The sequence below is a fragment of the Benincasa hispida genome, chromosome 9, assembly GCF_009727055.1.
Source record: "Benincasa hispida cultivar B227 chromosome 9, ASM972705v1, whole genome shotgun sequence".
Lineage (NCBI taxonomy): Eukaryota > Viridiplantae > Streptophyta > Magnoliopsida > Cucurbitales > Cucurbitaceae > Benincasa > Benincasa hispida.
The window spans coordinates 55,311,277-55,333,992 of NC_052357.1; the positions used below are offsets into that span (position 1 = coordinate 55,311,277).

The window sequence follows — 22,716 nt, forward strand, 5'->3', positions numbered from 1 at the left end:
TCACAAAAAAATGAATAGTCTCCAATTGATACACTATTCACTCAATATATGTTTCCACTGCAGTTGTGTTAAACAAGACATGTTGATGCGCTAGGTTGAGCACATCATCAGATAATGTAATTTCATCTCCTATAGACATAGGACGACCTTTGAGTATGATACCATTGTTAAATTCTTCATTTCAACGTTGTTTGGCATCAAGTCCAATTGAATTTTTAAAATAATTCTTATAAAAAATAATGCATTCCTCAACTAAATAACGCTCTGTAATACACCCTTCTGGACATGATTGATTCCTAACATACCCTTTTAAAGTCTTCATGTACCTAAAGATAATCTCATAAAAATTATAAGAAACTTAGGATATTTAACTAATTGCTACCTATAATATATGATATGAGACGCTAAGATACCTTTCAAATGGATACATCCAACGAAATTGAACTGATCCACATAAGCAAACTTCAGCCCCAAATGAATGACCGAATGAGTCATGATGTCAAAGAAAGAAGGAGGAAAATACCTTTAAAAAGACACAATAAATCAATTACCACCTTTTCAGTTTCCAACATGCTTTCTCGATCAATTACACGTTGGCAAATTTTATTAAATAATGCACACATTCGTGTTATTAAATGTCTTGGACCCTTCGGAAGTATTCCTCTAATGATAATTGGTACAATTTGTTGCATCAACACGTGATAGTCATGAGATTTTAATCCCATTACCTTGCATTCCTCCATTGAAACACAGTTCGAAATGTTTGAACTGTAACCATCAGGTAATTTCAACTAATGTAATCTCTTGCAAAACAATTGTTTCTCTGATTTGGACAAAGTGTGTAGAGCTGGAGGAAGGTATACTCAACTACCGCGTTCTTCTGAGTGTAAGTCGTGTCGTATATTCATGTCTTGTAGATCTGTTTGAGCATTGTATCCATCTTTTGATTTTTCATTAATATCCAACAATGTGCCTATTATGCTCTCGCATACATTTTTCCCAACATGCATGAGGTCCAAGTTGTGGCGTAATACAAGTTCCTACATTCCAGTAAAAAAACTTGTCAGTACATAATATAATGTACATCAAAGCCTAGCCAACTAAAGGACATTAGTGAAAAAGATGTATGTACCTTCCAATATGGTAAGTCAAATAAGATTTAATGTTTTTTCTACATTCCATTCAACTCTTTTTGTCTCTTTCGTTTTTTCTTCTCAAATTTTCTAAAAACAATTTTGGAAATCTTTGAGTTGGGCATCAATTGCATTTTCATTTGCAATCCTAGGAGCTTGTCATTGTTCAACTTTGCCATCAAACCATGACTTCTTTCTTTTATACGTATGAGATGAAGGCAAAAAACGTCTATGACCCATATACACCAATTTCTTACTATGGTACAACCATTGGGAATATGTGTGCTCCCTACACATTGGACATGTCGTCTTGCTCTTTGTTGTGCAACTAGCAAGATTTCCATAAGCAGGGAAGTCATTGATCGTCCACATAAGCACAACTCTCAAATTGAAGCTTGATTTACTTACTACGTCATAAAATTCCACTCCACTCCATAATAATTTCAGGTCATCAATTAATGGTTGCAAATAAATGTCAATATCATTGCCAAGCTGTTTAGGACCAGGAATCAGTAATGTTAGCATTACATTTTCTTTCAACATGCATAACCAAGGAGATAGGTTATATATCACAAGCATAACTGGCCAACAACTGTACCTATTACAAAGGTTAGAAAATGGGTTGAAACTATCAGTTGCAAGACCAAATCTTAAGTTTCATAGATCATTTGAAAAGTCTCGCCACTTTGTATCAATCGAGTCCCATGAAACTCAATCGACTGGATGACACACCTTCTCATCATTACTTTTATGGTTCATATGCCACATTAGTAATTCAGCTACATCATGCATTTGGAACATTTGTTTCAATCTTGGAATCAATGGAAAATACCTCAACACTTTTGTTGGAACACTCCGTTTCATCCGTTTGGTATGCTTATCCACCTTCCATCGAGAATGCCCACAAATTGGACAACTCTCTAAATTTTTATTCTCTTTTATAAACAAACAACAATCATTTGTACAAGCATGGTTCTTTTCATATCCTAAATCAAATACTTTTAAGAACTTCTTTACTTCATAAGTGAATTTTGGGATAACATTGTCAGGGGATAGTATATCGTGCAATAGCTCTAAAAGGCTTGTGAAACTTTTATTGATCCAATCTATACTATATAAGGATACTACAACTGACATTTTTATATATTTTGTACAATGAGGATACAAAGAAGTGTTTGCATCTACGATCTTTTGATTGATGTCACTATTTAAAATGAATCACCAACTTTTTCGTCGCTCATAAATGAAGTACTACAAAAAGGTTGACCATCAAACATATACTTTATAGGTAATTCTTCACCATAATGGTATTAAATCTTATAAGTTGGATCCATACCTTTGATAATCAAATGTTCATAGACAACATCAAAGGTTTGATGATTCATGTTCCTACATGTCTTGCATGGACACAAAATTTTGTCTACCCGACCCAACATGTTCTCTACTTGTTTGATGAAGTTCCATACTTCCCTTAGATATTCATTGATCGCTCTATTAAAAAAATCCAAGTTCCCAATTAATATAACTAACTATATTAATCTATGATTAATTTCATATTAATTTGACATTCTCTTACCTGTTTAAATGAACCTAATCTTTTTCAAACATTTTTCTTCAAATTATTGCTATAAGAATGCCAAACGTAATTGTTGGATGAGGATACACAATCAGATGAAGATATGTGTTATTAAACTAAAAGTTATGCATTTTTTAGCTAAACAAAAAAAAATGAACCCACTTTAGCATTTAGTAATGAAAGATCTCCATCATGATACATATAACAAATGAAATTATGCTTCTCTTGCCCTTAGACATAATTAGTTGACACAAAAACTTTGCAATACAAGATATATATAATACTCAAAACCTTTGAACTGTTAAAAAATGACATTAGATTTGAAGGTTTGTTCTACTAACCCAACCTTTTGGTGTTGTTTTTACCATAATAAGAGCCCAACATCATATTAATCTTAAAGAAACCAATCAAAGTAGAAATAGAAAAGTGAAAATTGAACTTCAATCAATTTAAACGACTCTATGTAAGTAACCCAACCTTTTGGTGTTGTTTTTAACATAAAAATAGGTAAATTTCATATTATACTACTATCTCAAATAAAAAAAATAAAAATAGAAATAAAATCAAGAAGTGAGAGCTTACATGAATCTAAATAACATTTATTATTCCCAGTTGGTAAAAAATCAACCACAAAGTTCAATGAAATTGGATAGTTAGAAATACATAAATCATCTCCCCACTTAATAACATTACACTGACAAATAAGCAAAGTCTTCAGAAGAAAAAAAAAAAAGAAGAAGAAGAAGAAAGATGTTAAGTAATATGCCAATAATCAGTTTTATGCACAAATAAAAGGCCATGAAGTTTCTAAACAAATTAACGTTTGAGAGATTGAGATCTTACCTTAACTAGCAACTCCAAAACGACAAATAACTACCGGTATTGAACAATCTACAAATATGAAAATTAATTTTGAGTATTATTCATAAATTCATACCATTCACAAAGCACTTTCAATGTACAAATAGAAGAAAACAAATGGCAATTATAACATATCATAAGAGCTTAACATAATTCAACTAATGCTTAACAATCTATCTAAAATTGATTTACACACTGTATTGTTACAATGTCAATATGAATCTCATGTATTGTTAAATTGCTATAGAATCAAAACATAATTGTAGTATTGATTGATTAAATATAATGTGATTTAGTTTCGCAAAAAATAAACTAAATTATAACATTTAGAAAGAGTTAGAAAGGATCTAAATGAAACTTTAAGTAAAAAAGAAAACTCTGAGAGATGATTAATTGATAATTTTTGTAATGACTCTTTATCAAGTCACTATTCTATTTGTCTAGGCCATATATAAAAGAAAAAACAATTCAAAATGTTTTCAAGAACTAAAGCGAAATGGACAAGTGATGCACGTCATTATCAAAAAATAGAAGATAGCACCACATAGAATTCTAGGTACTTGAAGATGCATAAAACACATTATATAAAGAGTAACACATGTAAACACAACCAAGAAATATTAAAAAAAAAAAATGTTGAAATATATTACATTGCAAAACAAGCTCACATATTCGACATTTAGAAAATCGTTCCTTACAAATATACTTAAGTAAATGTATTATTGAGCCCTTTTTACCTAATAGCTAGGTTGCATGCTTAAAGACCGAACAAGGAAAATGAATACTCTTTTGTTTCAAATTCCTATCATTGAAAAAAGATCCCTGTTTTATCTAATAATTTTGTTGTGTGTGATTTAAGAATCCAATTCTTTAAAATGGGGTTGCATTATTTTTGTTAGATTTATTGATGAAGAAAATATTAGTTCAGTTAGTTTGGTTCTAGATGGAGAACTTTGAAATAGTTACAAGTGTTGCTCATTATTTTCAGCTTCAAGAGTTGGATCTTGTTCTTCTTCGTCCTGGACAAATAATTAGAAATTTTTATTATTTCACATTCTCCTTTGCTCACCCATTTCTCAACATTATTCTCAAAAAACAGAATTGAACTAAGATATAACAAAAATAAGAACGCCAAAAAACTATAAAGTTTACTATAGATCAAACTTGTGAATAAAATGTGTGTCGATTTACTATAGATTATCCCATCCAAAAAGGTCCTGCTCACCTCAGAGACTTGTCGCGAATGTGATCCCTGCGGCCCCAATCAGCAGCAACTTTAGTGCAGTCGTGATGGCTACGATTCCACCACTGCGGTGGCAAGCTAGCTATTAAACAAAAAAGCATAGATGGACACCTATTAAATAAAAAAAGCATAGACACAAATGGCAGCTCTTGATTGGGGAAGAACATCAACAATTATACCTTTGGTATGTGTCAAATTGAGAAGACCTTAAATTAAATTATGCCCTAGCAAGAAAAGAAACTACGATGATGTGAATAGAATTCTAAAAGCAAGAGGGAGAGAGAAACATGCTAACAAGAATGTAATACATAATAATGCAATTGAATCAAATTAAGAGATATACAATCGTTTCAAAATTACGTATTGTAACTTATCAAGATAAAAATTGTTCCAAAATTGTATATTATAACTTATCACCAAGCTATAGAGCAGTCATGGAGATTACTTTGATTAGTGCGAAGTGCAAAACAATCAAGCAATGAAACTTACCATCTTGAACCAATAGTATGTATTGACATGAACTAGACTTCAAACAACACAAGACTTCTCTAGCAAGTTAGAAATTTTCCTTTATTCCTAACTCATTGCTTCAAAAAACAAAAACAAAAGCAAAATGAAAAGGAAAGAGGTAGGCTATTAAGGGGCTGTTTGGTTGGAGGGAAAAGAGGGTGGGAATGGAAATGGGCTTACAAAACTCATGTTTGGTTGGTGGACTTTGTTTATTTATCTTGGAAAAGGCATTTCCTAGGCATCTTTAGTATGGGTTTTCACTTCTTCTTCTCCTTCCTACCACCATTTTCTCTCCTTCCAGTAGCTTCGTTATCTTTAATTCCCATACATACTATTCCCAGACATGGTTTTCCCATGCACAACCAAACATAGTCATCCTTGATTCCCAGTAATTTTATTCCCAGGCATATAATTTACATCCTTAATTCCTGGACATTGAGAAAACCTCAATCCAAATGGTCCCTTAAAGAATTCATCACTCCTCTATCTTCAAACATATAGAGCAAGACACCTCCTATTGTACTAGTGAGCCAGTTTGGTTCAATTTTAGAGATAATCAACTTCTCAAAGTAAAAACAATATTGGACGCATAAACTATCAGAGGCTTGTCATTGTAATCTTGCAAGCAACCTGTTAAGTTATAAATAATAAATGACATTTTGCAGCACAAAGTAAAGAGAAAAGTTGATGTTGAACAATTATCCTAAAAGTTTTGATTTGTGTTTATACTAGCAAAGGAGAGAGAAACTATTGGGGAAATAAGGCTATTCATAGTATATTCATGGAAAACAAACAATGACCTCGCAATCTCTCCTTCAACGAATAAATACACCTACAGACTCAACAAAGGAAAGAAGTTAAAAAAAAAACTAGATAAGAAAGAGATAAGAAAAAAAATAATATTTGACATAAACCCTAATTAATTTAAAAGACGTGTTGAAGTTTGGATTATGTCGTCAATTATACGTAGAAACTAATTACAAAAACTTGTATGTAGATGAGAATTATCCAAGTAGTAGGTCATAGGATTAACAAACTCTACAATCAAATCAAAATATGCAAACTACCAATCAGCGAGCCAAATGCACTAAGTTAAGTTTAGAAAATGATCTTTTAATCTTTCTGAAGAAGACTAAAATTATAATTCAAATGATCAAATAAGAAATGACTATGAAACTTAAATGGATTATTGATAAAATAAATTTAGAAAATGTCTTGAAGGTTTATTTTATTTGCATAAGAAGTGCTGCATAATCCAAAATACTCCACTTACCATGTCAATATCAAACTCTTTAACAAAATAAAGATATCAGTCAGTTTGGAATCATGTAAAAAAAACAAAAATGGTTGGAATATCTTGAATTTATTTGTTGGCGCTTTGAACAACCAAGTACGGGAGTCTCGGTGTCCGGTCAACAAGCTGGGGTCCAGGAGTGATGCACCTTGGTGGGGGTTCGGGGGCAACGCCCCTGAAACCTATTCAAAATTCGTATTTAACATATTTATTTATTTGTAGTTATTTACGATTATGATCCTAGGATTTAGAGTAGTGCGCTATATAAACTCTCTAACCCTAAAGGCGCCGTGTGATGTAATTTTCCGAAAACATTATCCCTAATAATACTATTCTCCCTCTATCCGTGGACGTAGCTAACACACCGTTAGTGAACCACGTATATCTATGTATCGATCTTCTCTATCTCTACGTTCATTTTTTGTGTTCTTTAATTGTCGATTTTGTAACATTAGATATACCTGGTATCCATCGTTAAGATGTTAGAAGAAGAGAAGATTTAATCTCAAAGTATACTTTTTTCCCTCCTTCCCCCTTTTATTACAATCAAAATAAGCTACCTATTTAAATTATTATCTTTCATTGTGGCCAATTTTCAGGTTAATAACACTGATGCTGAAGGCAGACTTTGCCTTGCTGATTCTTTGATATACACTTGCCAATTTTCAGGATTCTTGACAATTCTTAGAGTTTTAGTATATGCACATTCATTCATCTATTCCATCATTTTCTATCACAATATGATTTTATGATGAAGAGAAGAACAACTATCACTAAGAATGAATGAAAAAGTGCATGAGGGTAATTTAAAATAAAAATAAGAGTGGAGAAAATAAGCCAAAAAAGACTGCAAAGAAAGAAAACAAAATTACATATTGGACTTCAACTTCATATTGGGCTCCAACTCAGAAGAATGAGAGACAGATGATAATGGGTAAAGTTCTTATCAATAATTGATTAAAGTGGAAGAGATTGTTAAGGAGATAACATCCTGATGTCTTTAATCCTATCTCAGATATGTTTGGAAGTGATTTTAAAAGAGTTAAAACTACTTTTGTCATTTATAAAATCAATATGAAATATGCTTTAAATGATTTAAAATAATTTTGATGAATTGAAAATTGTATCTAAGAGTGTAAAATTAAATATTAAATTAATTTTGAGTAATTAAAGATGTGCTTTGTTGATTTTGAGCATGGTAAAAATGATTTTAACAATTTCAAAATCACTCCCAAAAATCTAATTAGTTATTGGTCGAGTAGACTAGTCTGTTATGACAAAAATCATGTCCACAAAGAAACAAAAATACACCAATAAAGAGCGTTAAAGAAGCTACTTCGTTATATATATATATATATATATATATACTCCTAGGTAAAGTTACCTAGGTCACTTACACCTACCTCAACTATTCTTTGTGCACAATCAAATGACCTATACAACATTCTTAATGAACAACTAAAAAACACTCTAGGTTAAGGAAATAAGTGGCATGATAAGAGCTAGAGCTACCTAAACGTTAATACACATGGCATACAGTTGCAACCTTTCAAGTCCTAAGGTCATCCAAGAGAAAATGAATATGAAAATTCAGATTCATCCATATCCTTAATCCATCATATACCTATTTATTCCATGTATTTAGATTTATGAAGGTTCACATATGGAGTTGAAGAGTACTAGGTTGATTGTAGACTACATAGGTGAAATATTGTGTCCTTTCCTAGGATCTTTTATTTAGTATAAATATTGTCATACTTTGGTCCTTTGAATACGGAAAATTAAAATTGAACTTGAATGAATTTTTTATAGAATTTAAATCTCTCTCAAGTTTTATACCTTCTTTGTATTATTGTATTTAAAATGATGTTTTAAACTTTCAATCTACTTTGACCAATTAGATTGTGAAGAGTTTGAAATATTGAAGGTAGGAATAAGTTCTCTCCTTTCTTCTCGATCTTTGATCAATCTTTCCAAGTCAAATTTGTTTAACTTTCTTGAAGTTTAGTATCAATTAGTTAATTGGGTTTATTCTTATTATCGTTGTAAGGGTTCACCTAAACTAAGAAGAGTTCTCGAATATTTAGTTTTCAATAAACTTGAAGAAACTTAATTTAGATAGGCAGCCACTAATCCAAAAGAACAATACTTAGATACATTCCAAGATGCACCCATTTCTATGCATCACACTATTGTCACACACAAGAAAAATGAATCAAAATAGATGTATAAAGATAGGTACTGTCTAAGATGCACCTACTTGTCCATCATTATTAATACTCAGATTACCATTAGTATTTGACATCCAAGGAGGTCGGGATTTTTCCACCATTGAGTACTTAGAATGAGGAATGATTGAATAGAATACACACTTCCCCAATTCTTCTCTTTCTCTCTAATAAGAACAAAAAGCGCGTTACAATCCATGAATGGATTGATAGATATTTGAAACTGAAAGTAAACTTCTAGACCAACCTTATTCTCTCTTCCAAGCATTTGAAGAATTTAATTCCAAGCTTATTTTGTAATCTATATACAATTGAGGAGAAACACAATTATTGATATTATAAAATATTTGCTCTGTATTTAGTTTAAATACTATTCTACTTTATCTTATATATATTAGTTTTTATTTCTTTTTACTTAGTATAGTGAATTCTTTTTTTTTTTTTTTTTTTTATTTATTTTAATTTAGTTTCTTTGTAAATAACTTAACTAAAGTTTTGTTATTAGTTTACTTATTTATTTGAAGCTTTTTTTTTATGAGAAACATTAAACAAATTTCATTGATAGTGTTAATATCTGAAATATTTAATTGTCCTAATGTTAGGTTTCCTTGCTTGTATGTGTAATGAATATGATGTTGGGAATGGTGTCCTAATATTCTTGTAATCTCGTAGTTTTTAAACTTTGTATAAACATATTGTTAATAAAATAAGTGTTATTTTATAAGCATATACTCAATCCAATAAACTAAGATCTGAGGTTATTTTATGTAATTTAAACAAGTATGTAGAGACATACAGGTGGATCTTGTTTAAATAATAATCTGGTCTATAGTAGATGGATAAGGTTGGGTACTTTATCCTGGTAATGCTAGGGATATAAGTATTATAAAGTGCTATAAATTATTTGATCCTGATCATTCATGTGGAAACATGCGAGCAAGGGCATCTTATACGAAGAGTTTGTATAAGACCAGACCACGAAATGATTAGTCTCTTTATATAACACCGTTAATAATAGAGACCTATATTTCACTAGGATGACCAAATGTGAAATAACATGAATCCTGAGTGAGTTGTGAACTCCTACTCATGAAGGCGGTCCTTTGATTGTATGGGTGAGAGTGGCCAGATTGCTAACTCAATAAGCCTAACATTTTGGGGATTCATCTGATTGGGGAGCTGGGAACTCAGCTACACAAGACAGAATTCACTTCTTCCCTAATGTAGGAGCAAATAGATAAATTGCTTTCTTAAGGGCTAACTCCGAGTCTTGAATATAGTGGTCACACCCTCTCTTGGTCCGAGAGGACTTAGTCATAGTAGGACTATGACTTATTGTTCATTAGAAGAATCAGTGGTACTTAAGGAGTTAGATGTAACTACAAGGGCAAAACAGTATTTTGGTCTAGTTATACTTACGAGCAATTTGTGAAGGGTCATCACATTGTTGATTGGATATATCCAATGGACACAAAAATATATCTGTAGTGAGAATAGTGCAACTGTCGATCTTTAGTGGAGTGCCCAATATTTAACGGATAGTGGATAATGTAATTAAAGAGTTTAATTAGTTATTCACGTATCGTTAGAGCTTCAAGCTTTAGGTCCATAAGATCCCCTTGGTAGCTCAAAATGATTTTGGTGAGAATCAGTTTTTGGGTTAATTTGAATTGTTCAAATTAATAAGAAAAAATTTAATTATATATGATTCAATTATATATGATATAATTGATATAATGTATTTGATACATTAATTGGAGGAATAAATATTTGAATGGGATTCAAATAGTTGTTAATTTAGTATAAATATGATTTATATTAAATGTCATAAAATAGAGAAAAAGAACTATAGTTTATATTGTATGTGATGCAATATTAAAACTATATGTTATAAATATAATATGATAAGTTGGCTATCATATTTATTTATATTATTTATTATTTGAATAATAATCCTTTTTTCTCTCAAACCACCTTAGTGGGTGGTTATGCAATTTTATGGCAATTAGAATAAAATGAAAAAGAGTTTTTTTCCTTTTCTTAAGAGAACACAAGTTCCAAGTACAACAAGAACGCTCGTATAGACTATGTGATAGTCTACACTACAAACACAGAGCATATACGATAAACTCTTTGTCTATACGATAGGAAGACTTGTCTATGCTATAGCCTAAATGATTGAAGTAGTTCCTATGCGATAGTGCTTCTTCTTCAATTGTCTTCCTCCTCTAAACTCCCAAATACCCTCCTAACCAAAATAGTCAGAGCCCACCACTCCTAGGTTCTCACTCTGAGAATACCAAGGTCACCAAATGGTAGTGTCTTCCTTTTTTGGTTCATGAGTTTCTTGAAGAGGGTCTTCAAGATCTTGTTGCTATTTGTTCGAGGAGTTCGGGATAGTTCGAGGGGATTTACACGAAGAAGTGTTCTTCAAAGGTATAATATCATAACTATGTATCTTATTTGAAAAATATGTTGTAATTTACTTTGATTGCATAATCTGTCTGCGTTTACTGTAAATTTATGATTTCAATCGAAATGGAATTTGGACTATCCGCTTCCGCTCAAGAATCTTCTCATGTCGAGATTTCCTTCATATAAAACTTAGAAACTTTGAACAAAATGTCAAGTTACGCAAAACGGTATACAATGGTGATTGGAAGATTGCTCATTCTGATTGATCCATACTTATCTAGGTTTCGAGACAACTTACTAATGATGTGGATATTGATCTTCATGCTACTGTTAGCACAAAACATATTTCTTTTCTGAAAAACTTGATTTAGTTTACGTTCCCAATACAATTCAATACCCAAAAAAAAAAAAAAAAGAAAAAAAGATACTCCTCTAGTATTCTTAAGATAGCAAAAATTATACTTGAATAAGATTCAACTGTTCAAAATGCTGAAAATCTTAAGGGTCAAACCCCAAATTTGATTTCATCGCATAGGAAATATAATATGTAACATCCCAAATTTCAAGAAAATTTATGTTAGTTATCTAAAATTATTGAGTTTTAATTTTCCTTTCATTTTTGGAAATTAAGATTAAATTGAAATAATTGAAAATTTTTTATTGGTCAAATTGAATTTAATTGATTAGATATTCAAACTAATTATCTTGAAAATATTGAATTTTGTCTCCATTTGATTTCAGATTTTGGAGTCAACTTAAATAATTAAGGAGATAATTAATTTTATGTGGTTTTGAATTGATTTAAATATTTGAAAGATTTAATTTGTATCAAATTGATGGATTTTATGGTATTTAATTTTGGTTTTTGAAGGTAATTTGAGAAGTTAATTGATTTATTAATTTAATAGAATCTTTGGAGATTTTGGAGATATTGTGATAAAAATATTTTATTTATCTTTTTAAAATTAAAAATATTTTATTTATCTCTTTAAAATTCGAGAAAAAAAAATGAAAGAATTGAGATATTTTAAAATTAAAGAAGAGTAAAAAGAGGCAAAAAAAATTGGGGAGAAAGCAATTTGGTTTTTCAGCGACGACTTTCACAAAATTATCGATCATTGGAGTTTGAACCATTCTATCATGCTCAAATTTGGTTATCTGTTTGTGAAATATATAGTTTCATTTTGAACGGTTGGATCGTTGTTTAAAGCTCTGGTTTGTTCATAATCACTGCTAAATAAAATCTATAAATTTGGAAATTCCCCTTCTCTCTCACTCTCGCAAACCCTCCTCATGCAAGCCCTCACTACCAGCCGCTAGCCTATGCAATTTAGGCCATTCGATAGCAACACCCACTGCCTGTCTATGGTTGTCACCGCCGCTGGCACCATTGTCATCGGAATTGATATCTTGGGTAAATTATTTGGTATTTTGTGGGTTTTCTTGGAAAATCTTGAATACCCATCAAATTTTGATTTAAGTTTTGACTCACCTATATTGTTTTGATTTGAAATTGAATTTTACAGACACTCAAGGTGCTTTTCGATAAGATTAAAATTGTTAGGATTTTTTTTGTAAGATTTAGGGTCTTTGTTGAGAACTTTTGGATAGTCACTAAGTTTCAGCATAACTTTTGTTTTAATTGTGATTTTTGGAAGTTGGATTAAAAGGTCTAAAGTTGATGTCCATTAAAGTTAAAGGTTGATTTTGGTGATATAGTTGTTGGATTGTGTTGATTTTGAAGCTTTGAAGTGGTTTTGGGTTCAAACCACTTGTTGGGTAAGTTGTTTGGAGATATTCGGGTTAAGTTGTGATTGAAATTATGTTCTAAATGATAGAATAATTTTGATTGTTGGTATAGGGGATTTTGAAGTGTTGTTCACCAAATTTGAGATTAATTTCGAGACAATTTGGGTAAGTAATTTGACCTTGGGATTGTAAATATTTGGCCTTAATGGATGATGTAAATTGGTTGATTGAGAATTTTGGCCTTATTTTGGAAATCCTAATTTTTGGTTTATCACTTAGGACTTGGTTCGTGATCTTTTGGGCAAATAAAAGTTGAGGTTGTTTGAGCTCATATTGACTAAAACTTGAGGTAAGTGTCCTTCTATTGGTTCGCTTTTAAATCAGTCGTCCCTACCACTTGGATTGCTTATTTAAGATTACTTGAACTGTTTACTTAAGAATACATGGACTGGTTACTTAAGATTATATGGACTGTTTCTTGAGACTGCTAAGACGGATTTGACTAATTATTCTAGACTGTTGGAACTGTTAATTTATGATTAATTGAATTGCATGACTTAATGGCATTGACTGATTGGATTGGACTATTTTGTCTATGATAATTGTACCATTGACTAAGGATATATATGAAATTTTACCCCTATGTTAAACGACTGTAAAATATAACATGGGAGTTATATGAAAACTGATGCATTCTAAGTTATAAGGTTCCTGTTAGTTTTTCTTATCTAGGTAGGTGTACACACTACGATTGATTCATGTTCCTTCAAGTTCATGTCTATGAATGATTTGTGGACCTTTAGATTACACACTATGACTAATTCATATTTCTTCGGGTTCATGTCTATGACTAATTCATGTTCCTTCGGGTTCATGTCTATGACTAATTTGTGGACCCTCGGGTTACACACTACAACTGATTCATGTTCCTTCGACTTCATGTCTATGACTGATTCATGTTCCTTCTGGTTCATGTCTATAACTGATTTGTTGACCTTCGGGTTACACACTACGACTAATTCATGTTCTTTTGGGTTCAAGTCTATAACTGACTTGTGGACTTCAGGTACACACTATGACAGATTCATGTTCCTTTGGGTTCATGTCTATGACTGATTCATGTTCCTTCAGGTTCATGTCTATGACTGATTGATGGACCTTCGGGTTACATACTATGACTGATGTGTGCTCTTTCGGGATCACTACGATTGATATGATGGGTGTACACACCGATGCCTAGATAAACTAGCTACCAGGTAACCTAGAGGGCTTAGTTGCGGGTCACTTACTAGGTATTGTTATACTTATCCTTTCTTCCTTTATGTTTTTCAGGGAATGACAGGAACAAGTTGGCGAGTGACAAACGGGACACGTGATAGAGCCATATGGGGACAAGAGAAATCACTTCCGCCCAGTTTATGTTTTTGTCATTTGAATGTTTTGAAACTAGAATTTAATGTGAGATAGCAAATTTTAATGTTTGAATGTTTTCTTTATGAATATTATTTTTAAGACCCCGAATAAAAGTTTTATTTATGTATTATTTATTTGTTTTCTAGTTTATTTTAGAAAAACTATCTTTATTGCTTTAATGAATTTTTTTGGTCAAAATATATGGTTTTTAAATGTGTATTTAGTTGTAACAGCCCTTGTCAGAGTACTCGAAAGGTCGGGTCGTTACAGCTGGTATCAAAGCCTAAGTTTTGGGCTCTATAGACTGACTTACGATGTAAGTCTTGGTTTTTTGTCCTTCATAGCTATTCACGGATCCTTCATCCTTGCCGAGTATGTTCTGTCATTTAATGTTTTATGGAAAATATGTTTAAAAGTCATGTTCAAGCTTTAAGAACTGATTGATTGTCATTGCTAGTTTAACAAGCTGAAAGAAGTTAGTATGAGATGCTATTTTGTTTTGGTATTGTTAAAAGAAATAAGGATCATTATAAGGCCATTTGGCATTAGGTTATTTCATGAAAGGACTATTAGAGACGGGCATATGTTTCTATTCAAAGATATTGAAACTTGATAAAACTATGCAATGTTATGAACTTATGACGGGAATGAAAGAAAGGATTTAATTGTTTAAGCCATAGAATAAGGTAGGCGAGTTGGAAATTCACTGAGCAATAGTATTAAGATTTGCAATAAGAGAATAAAATTGGTGGTGCTACAAGAAAATTTATCATAAGGCATATGTTCTTAGGTACAAGGTTGAAGTTGCTTTATAAGATAAGAAAGAGGTGAAGAAGAGACTTTAGTTCTATTAAGTTTTACTAGATATTAAAGTCAAAATATTTAGAGAGAATTTTTGGAAGGACAAATTGATTGTGTTCACTTTCACGGTGTCGAAGTTGGTGGACCAAGTAAGGTAAGGTGTTTGGTTCTTCATGTTACGTGTCTAAAAGGATGAAGGATTACTAGTTGAGGGCATAAAGTAATAGTATGAGGATCTCTTTACAAGACTTGGTTAAGATGAATTGGTCAAGGAAGGCCAAGATGATTGAAATTATAGTTGCCTTTAAATGGGTGAAAACGAGTCATTGGATTGAAAATTTCTTAAGGTGTTTGGGTTTGAACTGTGTGTTTGTTGCAGTGAAAAGGTTCGAGTTTAATTACTTATGCCAAGAGGAAGGATAAACATTTTGAAGTTTAAAAGCAATGTTATCTTGTGAGGAATACCCTACTAAAGTTCCAAGTTTGGAATGAAATTTTAGTTTTCTAGAAAAGGTTATAAAGGGTTGCAGTGAAAAGGTTCAAGTTTAATTACTTATGCCAAGAGAAAGGATAAACATTTTGAAGTTTAAAAGTAATGTTATCTTGTGAGGAATATCCCACTAAAGTTCCAAGTTTGGAATGGAATTTTAGTTTTCTGGAAAAGGTTATAAAGGATCATTGGTTTAGGGATTATGTTTCACTCAGGAAGTGAAAAGTGAACTTTCAAGTTGTTGGGTTAAGGAAGGATAAATGTGAAGAAAAATAAAAGTATTTAAGGAAAGGTTTTATTAATTTGGAGAAGTAAATGGAAATTAATGGGTTCAAGACTCCCAAATAGTTAAGTGTGGTTTGAATTTTAAGACATGATACAAGTGGATACAAGGCGTTGGTTTTAGTGTAAAGGAGGAATCTCTCATTACTATTTGGAACTTTGGACTACAGTAGACATTATTTGAAATATATATATATAGCTTGCTTAGGTTGTTGGATTGTAGACGGTGAAAAGGGATTCAAATAGTCACATGTTTTAATACAAGAAATGACAACCACACATTCTTTCAAGCCACTTCACCACAAGTTGGAGAATATAATTTCACATCAATTCACCAAATCGTCAACAAAATAATCAAGATTATGAAAATAAAAGAATGATAGAGCCACCATCAAGTTGGAAAAAAATAATAACAAAGCTTTGTGAGTAAAATAATTTGTGAAACATAAAGGGAAATTTTGAGTAACATAAAAATAGAAGCTTTTTGAGTACCTCAAGGAGAGTGTGTCCCTTTAGTTGTTCATCCTTTTTACAGATTACAGAATGAGAATAACGAAGTTGTGCTTCGACAAATGGTGGAGTTGCATACGGCGGGACTTGGACTAATGGTGGAGTTGTTGGCGGCAGACTTGGGTGAACGGTGTAGATGGTGCATGAACGAAGTATAAGATGGAGAGATTTCTGGAGTTGAAGATGAGAGACGAGCGGATGAACAGAGTATAAGATGGAGAGACGGCGAACGACAAACACATGACAGAGAGGTGGAGAAATCGAATGGATCGAACGCGAAAATAGGGAGAATGACAGAAAGGTAAAAGAGGGAAAATAAGGAGAACGACAGAAGTAAAGGATTGGAGAAAATGCACGAGAGAGAGGGAGGCGGAAGAACGCAAGAAATGGGAAAAAAGGGAAATTTTGTATGCACGATGTGGAAGAAGGAAATTTGGAAGAAGGAAAATTTGGGAGAGGGATGCATGGCAGAAGTGACTTACTGGTCGCACGATGTGAACGAACAGGGAAATTTGGTACGCAAGCATGTGCCCTAATTTTTTTCCATTCCCTTGTGTGCGCCTTTTAATTTCTTTTCATTTTTAATAACGATTTTTATAAGATGCTATATCAAGATGTTATTAAAATGGACTTTTGTTGTAGTGTATATATATATAAAAATAGTTTTCAATTAACTTTTTAGAATTTAGATAAGAAGTCTAAGGGGCGTTTGGGGCGAAGAGTTTGTTATGATAATATTTGGTTATTATAGTTTGTGTTTGGGTCGTAGATTATTTTAGTTTTGATTAAAATAGTATGTGTTTGAGGGGTAAACTATTTTAGTTTGAAAAGAAAATAGTAAATACTATAGCAAATAATAAAAAAATGATGAGTGTAAAATAGTAAAAATTGTAGCAAATAGTAATACAATAGCAAATGAGAATTTTGAAATAGTATTGACGGTAGCTAATTGGGGACTACAAAATAATATTTACAGTAACAAGAGGTTGAGGGATGGCAACGGGGCCGAGCTGGGGTAGGGATGAACTCCCCATCCCCATCCCCGTGGGGATTTTTAATCCCGTCGTTGCCCCATTCCCCCTTTGGGGGGTCAGGCTGGAGGTCGGGGATTCCGGTCCCACGAGAGAAAATTCCTACTTTTTATTTTATTATTTTTATTCTTTATAATTAACTAAAATTAGTATTTATATTGAAATTGTAAATTTTATATTATAAATTAGTATGATTATTACATATATATATTTTTTAAATTAAAAAGTAAAAAAAGTATTTTAATGTCTTTTTATTATAAAATTTATTATATTAGAAAATAAAATTAAAAAAAATACTAACTGGAAATAGTTTATATATATATATAATAATTAAAATTAGAAAATAATTATGATTAAAAGTAGTTCTTATAGCTACCATTTGAGGTTAGCTACCATTTCAGGTTTTATTCTTCTTCTTCTTATTATTATATATATGTTAATAATTTAAAAAATCGGGACGGGGATGGAGTTCGGGGGCGGGAATCCTCACCCACGAAGAATTTTGTCATCCTTAAAGAGGTAGTTATTATAGTGTTAGATAGTTTTGGTCCCAAACTCCTCTAAATGTTTTATCTAAGAAAGATGAAAACCATAGTACACAATTTAAGAGAAAAGAAAACATATAAATTTCAAAAATAAAAAGTTAACTAAATCAATCGTCACCAAATGAACAACATTTTAATGTATTTAATCCAACGTCAAAAAAAATGGAAAAGATATATATTAAGTAAATTTGAAAAGCAAAATAGAAAAGTGGTTTTGAAACCAAAACCAAAGACGGTTGAAGAAAACAAAGAGAATATAGATCAGAAAAGAAGAAATTAAAATCCCCATTATTTATTTATCATATATTATTTAAAATTAAAATTTGATTATATTTGTTGGGTGGCAGTTGTGGTTCTGAAACAACAGAGAAGACACTGCTTTCACTACTCTCCCTTCTGCTTCTGCTTTCTGCCTATCTGCTTTCTTTTAGTGTTATCCATCTTCTCTTTCTTTCTCCATATATTTATACTCACTTCAGGTAAACAAACTCTGGGTTTTATGCAATTCCTCTTTCTTCCCATTTTCCCTATTCTATTTCTGGCCCTCTCTCTCTCACTCCCATTTACCTGCCCCTCACATTCTCTTCTGCCTCATTCTAACCCTTTTCTTAGCCCATCAGGCCACTGTTACAAAACTCTTAGGTTCCGTTTGATAACGATTATCAACAAATGTTCAAAAAATTCGATCACCCGATAAATCAATCAATCCAACCCAAAACCTAGATTAGGTTGTGATGAAATCAAATTAGTGAAAATTTTGTAGATTTATTGGATTGGTGGTTGGGTTGGTTCATGGATTAACCTAACATAACTGAATTAATCCAATAACTTTAGAATATTATATATTATATATATATATATATATATATTTATATATATATTTATTTTTATTTATTTATTTATTTATGATACATTATATATATACATATATTTATTTAAGTTTTATTGTTTCTTTAGATAATTTATTCTCCAATGACTCTTTAAAATAGATCTTTAGTATTTTTTATAGAAAAAAATCTCTATTATATAAATTAAAATTGAGTTGTTAATCTTAATTTAATAATATGGAAAAAAACTCAATCAAATTTGTTACATATTACCATCTTACCTCTTTTTTAAAACAAAAATTTAAATACATAATCCAATGTATCCGATCAATTCAACTTCAATCTTTCGAGTTTGGTTGAGTTGGGTTCATTTGTTTTAATAAGGGTTATTTGGATTGAAGAAATTAACAACCCGAATAATTAAATTAAGTCTAAAAAGCTATTCAACCCAATCCAACCTGACTCACTAGACGATTATCACACAACCTTTTACTTCAGTTTAGAAAAGTTTCAACTTGTAAATAAATTTGGGGAAGAAAACAAACTAGTTTTAAGGGCTTGCAAATATTGTGTCATGGATATAGATATTAATATATGAGATTTAGTTTGGAATAATTAATGTATGCGGGTTTTAAATGTAATTTAGAAATGGATTTTAAATGCATTGCTTGGAGCAGATAACTAGATGCCATTATTTATTATGAAAATAATATTTATAGGAAGTTTGTGTTAGGACTATTTTCAAATATAGAAAAATTAACTAAAATATTTATAAATATATATAAATTTCACTATCTATTTAAAAGATCATAACAGATTATTATCCGTATCATTATAAACACACATACGAATAAGGATTATGATATTTTATTATTATTTTATAAATATTTTCAATAATTTATTATTTAAAATATTAAAAGAAAATTTAACTAAAACTAACATTTAAAGACTCCAAAATAACCATTTTGGCTCTTTGACTTCACTGTTCTTGATAATTGAAGTTTATAAACCTTATGATTTTTTTTTTAAGTTTATAAAACTAATGATTTTTTTTTTTTTTTTTGAAGTTTATAAACCTTATGATTTTTTTTTTAAGATTATAACATTTAAATTTTTAGACAAATTAAGTTAGAAAAAAAAAACATTTAAAAAAAAATCACAACTACCATAGATTTTGAAAACATGCATTGTTAGAAAGGATGTAGGTGATGAAACAAAAGTGTTTAAAACTAAAAACTAAGTATTTCTTTTATAATGATTTCGATCTCATTTAATAATCTTTTGATTTTTAGTTATTAAGAATTACGAATTTTTTTATTTTATTATATAGTTTTCTAAAGTCTTTTAAAAAAATCTAAACTTATTTTGAAAACTAAAAGAAACTAGTTTGAACTTTGGCTTATGGTTAAAAAAAAATGTAAAAACAAACATAATTTAGAAAAAAAAAAAACAAGTTGTGTAAATAATTATCTAATAGGATCATAGTTTTTATAATTTACTTTTATTTTTAGAGTTTAAGAAGTATTTGTTCCATGAAGTTATATACATATATAATAATTTACAAACCCTAAAACTACTGGAATGTAAGGGGGCAAAAAAAACAAACAAAACACCAATATTTGAGATCATAAATATCAAACAAAATTAACTAGTTCAACCAATCTTGTCCTTTTCAAATACATTTTAATTAACTACATAAGCAAAGAGTTATATTGCAATTAGTTACAACAAGAATCTTTTGCAAATAACAATACCATAATACAGTTAATTATAAAATTTCTCAAAATATATTGGATCCAGTAAAAAGAAAATAAATAAATAAAGATAGTGAGAAATTTTAAAATGAGGGATTAATAATGATAAACTAAAAAGATCCCATTTAATTAAACTGAGTAAAAATTAGGGAGATGAAAATAAAAATAAAATGGTGGGTATATATATAAATGGGGGTCTGATTCACATGGAAATGAGGAAGAAAAAAGGGATTCCACCATTTTTGGATCTAAAATGAAAGCTTGAGAGATAAATCAAGAGCAGTGGAATTTCTGGTACCGCCATTAATGATATCATTGCAGCTTGTAGTAATACAAGAACCTTCTCCATGATCCACTGCCAGCACTTCTTCTTCTTCTTCATTTTCTTCTCCAAATAAACTTAATTCTTCCTTTGGCATTTTCAGTTCCTCGATCTCTGTGCCTCTGCAATTTTTCCTTGGGAAAAACTCGTACTCCATTAATCTGCTACTTCCTTCACCATTTCCTCCTCCGCCGCCGCTGCCGCTGCCGCTGTTGCCGCCGCTCCTTCCCTGTAAGTTCATTTTTCCATCAACGAATTAAACAGAGAGAGATCGTTAAATATTGTGTTCATTTTTAATTTCTTGTTCTGGGTTTTTGTTTTTTTTGGATCATACCTGGTTGAAATTGAAATTGAAACTGAAACCGAAATCGGGATTCGCGTGATGATTCACGACGGTGGAGTTGTTTAATTCCGCGGTGGAATTTGTTGTACTCAGTCCGAGAAAATCGAAACCAGCCGCCGCTAGTGGCGGCGTTTCTGCAGCGGCGATGTTGATGTTCTTCTCTTTCATTAAATTGCTGAAGTTGACTCGTTTCTTCTTAAAAAAATAAAAAATGGAAAGCTCAGTAATGACGATGTTAATGTTTTCTTCGAAAAATATATAGTGGGTTATTGAGATTATAAATACCTTGAAGCAAATATCGCAATGATCAGAATCGCACGAAGGTGGCAGCGACGGCGGCGGCAATTTTGGGATTGAAGAGAGCTCTCTCGAGGCCTCAACGCTGGAATTCCCAATCAAAACTCCGCCACCGTGTGAATACGGCTCACCGCCAGCGAGAAACCCACCATGATTTCCGATCCTCTGAACGACCAAACCCTGGTGGTCAAACCCCAAAACGCCGCCGCCGCCGCCGGAGTCAGTAGCAACCATTACCGGAGCGGCGGCGGGAAACTGCAAGGGAAAATTGGTTAAAGTATTGTCGAGGAGGAAGGTGGGAGAGTGGGATTGGATGAAGTGATGGGGAGGGGACATTTCGGTAATTTTATTCCACTTGTCTTGAAGCCTTAAGCGTTCGAGCTGAGCGACGCCGAGGCCTCTCTGCGGCGGTTTTTTTTGGTGGGGGTTTCTGGCACCGGTTTTTCTGCCGGGTCTGGTTTTGGGCGGTTCGTGGGGCTTGGTTTCTTCTCTTCCTGTGTGGATTGGAGTCGCCATTGAAGAAGAAATCAGAGCTTTTTTTTTTTTTTTTTTTTTGGCTTTTTAAGTTGGAAGAATGAGAGATTGGGGTTTTAAGGTTAGAGAGAGAGAGAAGAGAAAGACATGCAGAACTGCCTGTCTGAATAGAAGAAATGGGGACATATGGTTATGTCTATATACTCATCATGTTCTGATTATATTTCTGTTTTTCTTTTTCTTTTTTTTTTTTAGGGTTTCATTAATTTCCCTAAATACTTTTTAATGATATTGAATTTAAAAAATATTAATGCAGAAGTGTATTTGATGGTATTAAATTATAAATTTAGGTTTTGAACTTTGAAGTTTATCTCAATAATTCGGTATTTAAATCTTTTAAAAAAATATTTAATAGGTTCGTAAACTTTAAAAATATCTAATAAGATGTTTAGTAAACACTTAATCTTTTATCTAATAGGTAAATGACATATTTGAAAATTTTAAAAATTAATTAATCTTTTAGTAATAAATGTATATTTTATTTCTTATGAAACTCTCTAAACATTTAGTTTAGTGTTTAGTGAATATACATTGGACACAAAAATTTGAGTATTTGAA

General features: G+C 31.4%; 1 protein-coding gene across 1 annotated transcript; it reads right to left on the minus strand.

Moving 5' to 3' along the window:
* Positions 1-20,816: 20,816 nt before the first annotated feature.
* Positions 20,817-22,389, minus strand: LOC120087244 (protein SPOROCYTELESS-like). Its single transcript, XM_039044174.1, has 3 exons — positions 21,613-22,389; positions 21,319-21,522; positions 20,817-21,213 (listed from the first exon to the last, which is right to left on the minus strand). Exons 1-3 carry the CDS (start codon positions 22,138-22,140, stop codon positions 20,911-20,913), a joined length of 1,035 nt encoding a protein of 344 aa, XP_038900102.1. The 5' UTR covers positions 22,141-22,389; the 3' UTR covers positions 20,817-20,910.
* Positions 22,390-22,716: the final 327 nt, after the last annotated feature.